Here is a 10,960-nt window from a genome sequence, read left to right on the forward strand (position 1 = left end):
CCACGTTACATTCAGTTGCCATTCTCCTTAGGCTCCTCTTGACTGTGGCAGTTTTTCAGATTTTCCTTGTTCCTGATGACCTTGAGAGTTTGGAGGAGTACTGGACAGGCAATTTGTAGAATGCTTCCCAGATGGAAATTTTCAGATGTTTTTCCTATGATTAGACTGGGGTTTCTTGTAAGGAAGACCAGAGAGGAAAAAATGTTGTTCTCATTACATCATATCAAGGGTACATACTATCACCTTGACTTATCGATGTTGATCTTAATCTTGATCACCTGGTTGAGGGAGTGTTTTGTCAGGATTCTCCAATGCGAAGTTACTCCCCCCCCCCCACCTTTTTTCTTTGGAAGGAGGTCACTGTGCATAGCCCACACTTAGGGAGTAGAGGGGTTATGTTCCTCCTCAAGATTTGAGGATCTAGGTACATTTTTTGGAATTCTCCACAGGAGATTTGTCTATTACTGCCTATTTATTTATGTATTCAATCATTTATTTTATATCAGAATAGACTTGTGTATATTTATTTTATACTTTGGGTTATAATCTAATACTTTTTTATTTTGTTGCTCAAATTGTCCCAGATTTGCCCTTTGGAAGCTCTTTCAATTGGCTCTGTGTCCATTTGATGTACCTCTATCTTCCTGTTTTGTTTGTTTGGGACTTCCTTACTTTCTTTACTAAGAGATCCAGGCTCATCTTGCATATTTCCTGCCCCGAGCCTCAAATCAGTCATTTCTCTAAAGAGAATGTTAGAGCCAAGGTTTGTTTTGTTTTGTTTTGTTTTTTAATTTTTTTAATGTTTTATTTATTTCTAAGAGAGAGAGACAGCGTGAGCAGGGGAGGGTCAGAGAGAGAGGGAGACACAGACTCCGAAATAGGCTCCAGGCTCCGAGCTGGCAGTCAGCACAGAGCCCGACGCGGGGCTTGAACCCATGAGGCGCGAGATCATGACCTAAGCGAAAGTCGGACCCTTAACTGACTAAGCCACCCAGGCGCCCCTTTAAGTTTATTTTTGAGGGAGAGAGAGAGAGCACAAGCAGGGGAGGGACAGAGAGAAAGGGAGACACAGAATCCGAAACAGACTCCAGGCTCTGAGCTGTCAGCACAGAGCCCAATTCGGGGCTGGAACCCATGAACTACAAGATCATGACCTGAGGCGAAGTCAGATGCTTAAGTTTTTTTTTTTTTTTTTTTTTACTGTTTATTTTTGAGGGGTCGGGGGAGAGGGAGCAGGGAAGGGGCAGAGAAAGAGGGACAGAGGATCCGAAGGGGGCTCGGTGCTCACAGCAGAGAGCCTGACATGGGGCTTGAACCCTTGAACCCACGAACCCACGAACTCTAAGATCATGACCTGAGTGAAGTTAGACACTTAACTGACTACGCTTCTCAGGCAACCCAATGTTAGAGCCAAGTTTTAATCTTAGTAAATGTCTGTCTAACTGGAAGCTGGGACAGATGATCTGTCATGTGGACAGGAATAAGACACAACCCACCAATAGGAGGGGACTTTCCCAGCAGTAGCAGCTACAATTGCAAGTCCTTCGCTGAGAAACAGGTGACTCACCAGCTCTCAGGGTTGTCTCCACCCTCCCCCTCTTGCTGGCAAGACTGTCCCTAAACCAGCTCAGACAGAGGGACCTAGGTCAGAAAGTGTCCCCACCCATGGGGCCTGTCACAGACCAAGTCAGGGCTTTTCTCCATGCCAGACAGACTCCTCTCCCCATTTGTGTATTATTTATATATATCCTTCCTATCTGCAGAAAGGATTGAACAGGATTATCATCAAACTTACAGCTATAATAAAACTATTATTAAAACTTGGGTAAAAGGATAAGACCTCTGTGAAGAAGAGCCTGTATGTGTGTAGTAATTTTGTCCCAGACACTTGGTTCCCTGAATCACAGATTGTGAACACCAGAGCACTTTCAGAAATAAACATGCTTCACCTGTCATTTTATAACTCCGAGATGGATCAAGTAATTTCTTGGGAGTCACACAGCTAATGAGCTGAAGAACTGGGACTACAAGGACAGGTCTCCTGATGTACATGTGTTTTCAAATCTTCATTCTTGCCTCCCGTTCCAGGAGAGCAAAAAAGAACAGCTTTTGGACCTCCTGGGGGATATGATGGCAAGACAAAATTTTGGGGCCTCTTTCACTTGGTAGATGAATAAACTTATTCTTTGGGGCTATAATTAGGTATTATTAGCATCCCCAGATATTTAATCTTAGGGAATGTAGAATGTAGACTTTGGGATATAGAAGTGGATATTGGGGAGGATCCTACCATTTCCCACACAGTCAAGATTTTTTTTTTTTTTTTTTTTGAGAAAGACAGACAGCAGGAGCAGGGGAGGGACAGAGAGAGGGAAACACAGAATCTGAAGTAGGCTCCAGGCTCTGAGCTCTCTGCACAGAGCCGGATGTGAGGCTCAGACTCATCAGCTGTGAGATTATGAACTGAGCCAAAGCTGGACATTTAACCGACTAAGCCACCCAGGCGCCCTGAACTACACTTAAGATTTTACTTAAAAACAATTTTTTTAATGTTGTATTTATTTTTGAGAGAGAGAGAGAGAGTGAGAGTCAGGGAGAGAGGGAGACAGAATCCAAAGACAGGCTCCAGGCTCTGAGCTAGCTGTCAGCACAGAGCCCGACACGGGGCTCAAACGCACAAACTGTGAGATCACGACCTGAGCAGAAGTCCAATGTTTAACCGATTGAGCCATCCAGGTGCCCCAAGATTTTAATGGTTAAATCAGTAACTTTCTGGCTGTTGCCCTTAACTTTTTTTTTAAGCTTATTTACTTATTTTCAGAGAGAGAGAGAGTACTCATGCTAAAGGGGCAGAGGGAGAGAGAGAATCCTAAGCAGGCTCCACACTGTCAGCAGAAAGCCCAACATGGGCTCGATCCCAGGAACTGTGAGATTGTGACCTGAGCCAAAATCAAGAGTAGGACATTTCACCTGAGTCACCCAGGTGCCCCTTCCTCAACTTTTGACAAGGAAGGGAGGAAGGGGGAAAAAAACAAGAAAGGGAGCCAGGAAGGAAGGAAAAAGGAACAAAGGAAAAATAAAAATCCTCAAGGATCCTGAGATTTGTTTTCAAGAATTTTAGAGATTTGAATTTATGGATTTTTATACTACCAACTATTTAAGAAACAGTATTATCTCTTTTCTTTAATATTCACTGCCCCCTCCCCTCTCAATACTCTCCCTGCAATAACTCACGAATGAGGTGTTTTCAATGATCTTTGTACACAGGATGAGATGAAAGACTGCCTTGGAATTCATAGAAAGGATTCTGGGCCTGGTGTCCTTGTGTGGCTGAAATAAAGAGATGAAATTAGCTCTCTTGGTGACCTTCCTAGAGCTACCTGGGATATCTTGTCTCAATCTGTAAACTCCTTCTGGGGTAAGGACAGTGGGTGGCCCAGAACAGCATTCAGCAAATAGGTAATTACTATGTGCTTTTTTGATGATGATGATGATGATGAAGATAATATTCGGCACTTTGGAGATTTAGAAAATATTCAAATGTTGAATTGCCCTTGGAGATCTTCCCCAGCTAGCTTCTCCAGTACCCTGAATTCCTTTAGCAGAGCCCAGTGAAGATGTTTAAAGCCTGCCTTCAAGCCCAATCTAAAGGAAGTTTCTCCCTGAGAGAACAGTAAGTTCCTGTCTGGTGTGTTCTTGTTTGAGTTTATCTTCTGGCTTTTCATGGTCTGTATGGTTGGGGTTTTTTTTGTTTTGTTTTCTTTTGTTATTCTGTTAAGATTTTTTTTTTTAATTCTTTTAAGATTTTATTTTTTAAGTAATCTCCTACACGGAATGTGGAGCTAGAATTTACAACTCTGAGATTAACAGTCTCAGGCTTCAGGGACTGAACCAGACAGGCACTCCCATGATCTGTATATTTTTAAACATCATTCTTTAATTAAGAAAAGTATTATCCAGACTTTTATACTCGTGCAAACATATATCTACGTTTTTGTTTTAATTTGAACGAAGCTTTAATTTGAACATGTTGTATTATGTGTTCTGCAACTGGCTTCTTCCTCCTAACAATAAATTCTGGATATTTTTCTCTGCCAAGATAACCTAGATCTGCCTCATTTTGGCGATTCTTTGTCCTTGTACCTGCGTGATTCCCGGAGCGCCAGTTTTCGGCTTGGCTCTCTTGCTTCCTGGGGTATGTTATTGCCAGACCTCATGGGGTTCGCTGCCCCGCGAGGCCTGGGACAAGGCATGGCGAGTGGGCGGGGTCCCGGGCCGCACGGGACATGCAGATGAAGTGGGCGGAGCCCCCACATATACCCAGGGTTAGCGGCTGGCCGGCGCGCCGGGCTTTGGGAGACTCAGAGGCACCCTGTGGAACTTGCTTTCCCGAGCGCAGCGGAGCCTGGTCCCGGGCTGTCCCCAGAGCGGGCCATGCCCCCGCGGGAGCTGAGCGAGGCCGAGTCGTCCCCGCTCCGGGCCCCGACCCCTCCCCCGCGGCGGGGCAGCGCGTCCCCGGAGCTGGGCATCAAGTGCGTGCTGGTGGGCGACGGCGCCGTGGGCAAGAGTAGCCTCATCGTCAGCTACACCTGCAATGGGTACCCCGCGCGCTACCGGCCCACAGCGCTGGACACCTTCTCCGGTACGTTCAAAGGCCCCGGCGGCCGCGTGGCTGGGGGTGGGGTTGTGCACCCGGGGGCTGCGGCAGGCGCGGGGACTGGAGGGCAAGGAAGCTTCCCGGGAGGGGGAAGGGAGCAGGCCCTGAGGTGGCGCTGGTGAGGTCTGGTGGGGCCCAAGGCGCCCTTCCTGACTTGCATTCTCCCTCTCTGACCCTGCAGTGCAAGTCCTGGTGGATGGAGCCCCGGTGCGCATTGAGCTCTGGGACACAGCGGGACAGGTGAGAAGCTGGGAGCGGCCTCTAATGGTCTGGGAGAAGGTGGGTTGGGAAATGGAGAAGGTCTTGGGCCCTTGAAGTCTCAGGTCTGCAACCCCAGGTGAAAAGCAGATTACTGTTCCCTGTGGCAGGGACTAATCTTACTAAAAATCTGGTCTTCCCCTCGTAGGAAGATTTTGACCGCCTTCGCTCCCTCTGCTACCCGGATACCGATGTCTTCCTGGCCTGCTTCAGCGTGGTGCAGCCCAGCTCTTTCCAGAACATCACAGAGAAATGGCTGCCCGAGATCCGCACTCACAACCCCCAAGCTCCCGTGCTGCTGGTAGGCACCCAGGCCGACCTGAGGGACGATGTCAATGTACTGATTCAGCTGGACCAGGGGGGCCGGGAGGGCCCAGTGCCCCAACCCCAGGCTCAGGGTCTAGCAGAGAAGATACGGGCCTCCTGCTACCTTGAGTGTTCTGCCTTGACGCAGAAGAACCTGAAGGAGGTATTTGACTCAGCTATTCTCAGTGCCATTGAACACAAAGCCCGACTGGAGAAGAAATTGAACGCCAAAGGTGTGCGAACCCTCTCGCGCTGCCGATGGAAGAAGTTCTTTTGCTTTGTTTGAACAGCCACGGCAGCTAGGGAGTAGTAGGCATAAGACCACAGACTTCTGGAAACTGGGGTACTGGGGCCTTTGAGGGGGATACTGGCGGGACCAGCCCACCTCATGGGACTTAGTTCCATCTGAACACTGTGAGGACATGGGCCTCTAATTGCCCACTGTAATATGCAAGGATGGGCCCAGGGCCTGGAGGAGGCGAGGCTCTGAGTTGGATTTCTGTGGTCAAGGATCACAGAGAAATGCCAGCACTTTGATTTTCGTGGGGGTGGTCCTAACAGTGTCATCCACCGCTAAGCAGTTTAGGATCCAGTTCCCAGTTTCTTACCATGAGCCCTCAGGTCAGCCTGGCGGAATTAGGACCCCTTGTGGTGGTCCCCACCTCTTCCTTGGCATAGGGGTGAGAAAGAGCCTGGCAACAGCAGGAAGATGGAGAACTTACAGAGAGGTTTGGGATGGACTGGGTAAGACAGAGGTCAATGAGAGATTGAAAGGGAGCAGAAAGTGAGGCCTTGGAGCCTTGGGACTGGAGGGAGGCTGGTGACGAGGCAGGTCAGAGGGCTAAGCTTGGAGAAAGAGCAAGGGGAGCAGAGAAGTGGGGCAGCTGAGGAGCAAGGCTGACACCTGGGCTGCCCTCAGCCCCAGGGCCACGGTGGGCGGGGCTGCTGGTCCCTGGGAAGAACTGGGTCTCAGGGCTCCCTAGGCACTGCCCAAACTGGCTGGGCCAGGAGCAGGGTAGGAAGTGAGAGGCAAGGCCCAGCAAGAGGAGGGGGAGGAGTTGCAAACTAGAGCCTGAAGGAAGAAGGGGCTGGGGTCGCCCCTTTCTCCAAGGCCACAGCCTAGAAGGTAGAGCAGTAGAGTCTGCAAATAAAGCCTTAAGTTTCTGAAGCAGCTGTCTCTGTGTCATTTCCTGGAGCTGTCTGCCCATTGCTCTACGAGAGTCCTCTTCAAGGCCCAACAGCCAGGATAGATGGGTTGGGCACTGAAGGACTGAGGCTAGACTGAGAGGTGGGGGCTGGACAAGATGAGACAGTGTGATGGGAACTGGACTGGGGTGGGGGGGGCAGGTCTGGGGCTCCCCTCTTGGAGCTTAGCTGGTTCCCAGGAGAGCTAGCGTGGGAAGCAGCCTAGGAACGGGTTTCCCCAGGTGTCAGCGCCAGAGCTGCTTTCCCATGACCTCACCAGGCGGGTGGAGCCCTTCCCCTCTTCCCCTCCTTTCTAGAGCACCTCGCTCAGCACTGGGGTTCTGGGCAGTGCTAGGCCCTCCTTCTTACCTTCCTGCTCTGATCCTTCTTTTTATTTAATTATTTTTAATTCTTTTTTTAATGTTCTATTTATTTCTGAGAGAGAGAGACATCGTGAACAGGGGAGGGTCAGAGAGAGAGGAAGTCACAGAATCCGAAGCAGGCTCCAGGCTCTGAGCTAGCTGTCAGCACAGAGCCCGGCACGGGGCTCGAACCCACGAACCAAGAGATCATGACCTGAGCCGAAGTTGGATGCTTAACTGAGTGAGCCACCCAGGCGCCCCTGATTCTTCTAACTGTCCCCAGGGTCTTGAGGTAGGGGGTCACTTGGCTTAGAGCCTGAGTATGACAGAACTCCATACAGCCTAAACCTCAGCCACTGGCCAAACTTCTGGGTCAAGTTGGTTGAACCTAGTCTTCAGTCTTGTCACTCAAAGTCTACATGAGGACTGACTGAAGGTCAAGGTGCCGGTTTTCAGTAATTTAAATAGCAGTTTGGTCCCAGAAATCCTGTGGAGTGTGGATTTATTGGGTGATGACTTGGAGAGGAACAGGGATCTAGAGAACATTCCCTGGAAGTGGAGCTAGAAGAAACTTGACCGGGCACCTTGGGGGAAAACACACTCTTTTTACCCACAAAGAAAGTGAGACCTGGAGAAAAAAGGTAATACCTCAAGTGAGATATTATTAGCAAGTAGCTGTAAGAGCACTTAGCAAACTACAGTTCCATACGTGGGTAAGTGTGATTTCTATGGAGAGGTATTTCTAAGGCACACCTGGGGCACCTGCTGGGTCTGGTGAGTGCACACCCTTGTCACAGCCCAGCTCCCTCTGCAGGAAGTTACAGCTGCCTGTGTATGGGAAAGAGCAGGGCTGAAGGACAGAAATCCTAGCCAAGTGAAATCTTAGATAATCCCCAAATTTAGTTTTAGTCCAGACTGTCCAGCTCCTGTCCCCCCAGGGCCCATCCCCAAGAGCTCCAGCCATCCTGTCTGCCCTTGTCCCTGCCCCTCAGGTGGAGGTGCTGGAGCTGCAGTAGTGCAGCCAGGTTCTGAGGGGTCTCACACCCCAGCTCCACAGCCTCTGTTACCTGGGTTCAAGTTCAGGCTGTGACATCAACCATGACCCTAAGCAAATCATTTCCCTTCTGTGTGCCTCAGTGTCCTCATTTGCAAAATGAAAGACTCCGGATTCTGGGGATGCCTGAATGGCTGTCAGGAGAGCATGCAATTCTCAATCTTAAGGTTGTGAGTTCAAGCTTCATGTTGGCCAAGGAGTCCACTTAAAAAATAAAATAAAATAAAATAGAATAAAAGAAAATACCCAGGATTCTGGATTAAAGGTTTTCAAACTGCTCCAAGGGGACTTAGAGGTGCCATGAGATGGGGGAGTAAGCCTAATCAGGTGATCTCGGGGGCCCCTCACCTCCAGCTTCTTCCGTAATTCTCTGTTGGTACCAGCACATCCATGGCACCCTGTCTCTTCTGCTAGGTCACTGAGCCTGGTCGGCACCTCTGTCAGCCTTGCCTTCTCCATCCCTGCCACTGCTGCTCTCCATCTAGGGTCTCCAGTGCTGCTGCCTTCACTTTGGCACCTCTCTGGCTCAGGACTCTTACCAGCAGTGAACTCCCAGGCCCTCATTTAGCATTCAAGGCCTTTTTTTTTTTCCTTTTTTCTTTTTAAATTTTTTTTAATGTTTTTTTTAAATTTATTTCTAGGAGAGAGAGAGAGACAGCATGAGCAGGGGAGGGTCAGAGAGAGAGGGAGTCACAGACTGAAACAGGCTCCAGGCTCTGAGCTGGCAGTCAGCACAGAGCCCGATGTGGGGCCTGAACCCACGAACCGCGAGATCATGACCTAAGCGAAAGTTGGACGCTTAACCGACTAAGCCACCCAGGCGCCCCTCTTTTTAAATTTTTTAAATGTTTATTTTTGAGACAGAGAGAGAGGCAGAGCATGAACGGGGGAGGGGCAGAGAGAAAGGGAGACACAGAATCTGAAACAGGCTCCAGGCTCTGAGCTGTCAGCACAGAGCCCTATGAGGGGCTCAAACCCAGGAACTGTGAGATCATGACCTGAGCCAAAGTTGGACGCTTAACCGACTAAGCCACCCAGGCGCCCCTCTTTTTAAATTTTTTAAATGTTTATTTTTGAGACAGAGAGAGAGGCAGAGCATGAACGGGGGAGGGGCAGAGAGAAAGGGAGACACAGAATCTGAAACAGGCTCCAGGCTCTGAGCTGTCAGCACAGAGCCCTATGAGGGGCTCAAACCCAGGAACTGTGAGATCATGACCTGAGCCAAAGTCGGACGCTTAACCGACTGAGCCACCCGGGTGCCCCTCAAGGCCTTTTCAAATCCAACACCAACCTGGACCAGGCCAGCTGGCCCCAGTGATCCCATTCCTTGATCTCCAATTGTTTTTTGACTTCTGACTCCCAAGTCTTTGCTTTTGCCAAATCCCTTAGTTTGCAAAGTGTGCCCACCCCCCGCCCCCCGCAATGTGTCTTGTTTCTCTTCTAATCATCCTTCAATACCCCCCTTTTCCAGGAAACATCTTACTTATATTAGTGTCTGTACTGCTCTCTTGGCATTTCAAGGGCACTCTGAATTTGATTACTTACTCAGGCTGCATCTCTCCAATGAAATAGAGAGAAAGTCCTCTTAAGGCCCCTGTGCTCCCACAGGGTCTTGGGCTCAGGCAATGTTTGCTGCCGGCCCTTAAGTGCTTAAGATAAAAAGCCAACCAGAGAGCCATGGAAGGGACCCTGGGAATCAAGCTCAGCTCCAGATACATGTTACTGAAGTCAGCAGGCAGGCCTGAGAACAATGGGCCCTCTGAGACGGAGGGCCCAACCTCATGCAGGACAGGAAGCATTTACCTCTGGTTCCAAACCCACTGACCCATTCTGCTTCTGTTTCTCTCTATAATATCTGTTTTTGTCTCTTTATCTTTCCTTTGCCCTTTTTCCCTTTCTTTCTAGTCTTGAATCTAAATTTAAAAGTATTGATTTTATTAATCAGATAAAATTGTATGTTTCTTACATCTACATTCTTCCATGGCCTTATGGATTAAATTGTTTGTTTATTTTTTTTAAGTTTATTTATTTATTTTGAGAAAGCCAGAGACAGTGTGAGGTGAGGGACAGAGACAGAGGGAGACAGAATCCTTAGCAGGCTCTGTGTTGCCAGCACAGAGAGTGATGCATGGCTCAGACCCGTGAACCATGAGATCATGACCTGAGCTGAAACCAAGAGTCAGTTGCTTAACCAATTGAGCTACCCAGGTGCCCCGGATGTAAATTGTTTTTTAATGTCTATATAACCAACCCTTAGCTGATTTTTTAAATGTTTATTTTCCCATAATACATACTCATAGGAAAATTAGAAAATTCAAAGAACTAGAATATTAAAACTTTAGTAATAGTCTTAATTCCCAAAGATCACCAGTAGTACCATTTTGAAGTACTTCCTTCCAGCCTGCTCTTCTGCATATTTTTGAAATACTTATTTCTGGTCATATTGTATATACAATTTTGTATTTTTGGGGTTTTTTTTTCATTTAAAAATTTAACAGGGGTGCCAGACTGGCTCAATCAGTGGAGCATGAAACTCTTGGTCTCAGAGTCATGAGTTCAAGCTCCACACTGGGGTTAGAGCCTACTTAAAAGAACAATAGGGACACCTGGGTGGCTCAGTCGGTTAAGTATCCAACTTCAGTTCAGGTCATGAATTCACAGCCTATGAGTTTGAGCCCCAAATCGGGCTCTCAGCTGTAGAGCTGAGAGCCTGGAGCCTTCTGATTCTGTGTCTCCCTCTCTCTCTGCGCCCCCCCACCCCNCAAATTACTTTAAAAAAATATTTTTTAAAAAATAAAAATTTTCTAATACTTAAGTATTTTATTAAGTATTCTAATACTTAAAAAATATATATACCCACAGCCTGGAACTCACAGCTGCAAGACCAAGAGTTGCATGCTCCACCAACTGAGCCATCCAGGTGCTCCACATATAGAATTTTAACAGTGTTTTTCATGTTATAAACTGTGACCAGAGGCTGTACCCATATTTGTATATTTGCTTACTATTTCACCCTGACCATAATTTCTTTAACTGGATCCCAGTTTGGGAACACTTAGGTTGTTTTCCTTTCATTTTTTTTTTTCTATTATAAACGATACTCCGTCGACATTTGATTTTTTTTTCCACCAAGTTTTG

General features: G+C 47.9%; 1 protein-coding gene across 1 annotated transcript; it reads left to right on the forward strand.

The window, feature by feature from the left end:
* Positions 1 to 4,434: 4,434 nt before the first annotated feature.
* On the forward strand, positions 4,435 to 6,333 carry RHOV (ras homolog family member V). Its single transcript, XM_077764344.1, has 3 exons — positions 4,435 to 4,642; positions 4,839 to 4,897; positions 5,064 to 6,333. Exons 1-3 carry the CDS (start codon positions 4,435 to 4,437, stop codon positions 5,505 to 5,507), a joined length of 711 nt encoding a protein of 236 aa, XP_077620470.1. The 3' UTR covers positions 5,508 to 6,333.
* The last annotated feature ends 4,627 nt before the right edge of the window (positions 6,334 to 10,960 follow it).

The sequence above is a fragment of the Crocuta crocuta genome, unplaced genomic scaffold (assembly GCF_008692635.1).
Source record: "Crocuta crocuta isolate KB4526 unplaced genomic scaffold, BGI_CrCroc_1.0 scaffold102, whole genome shotgun sequence".
NCBI classification, from domain to species: domain Eukaryota; kingdom Metazoa; phylum Chordata; class Mammalia; order Carnivora; family Hyaenidae; genus Crocuta; species Crocuta crocuta.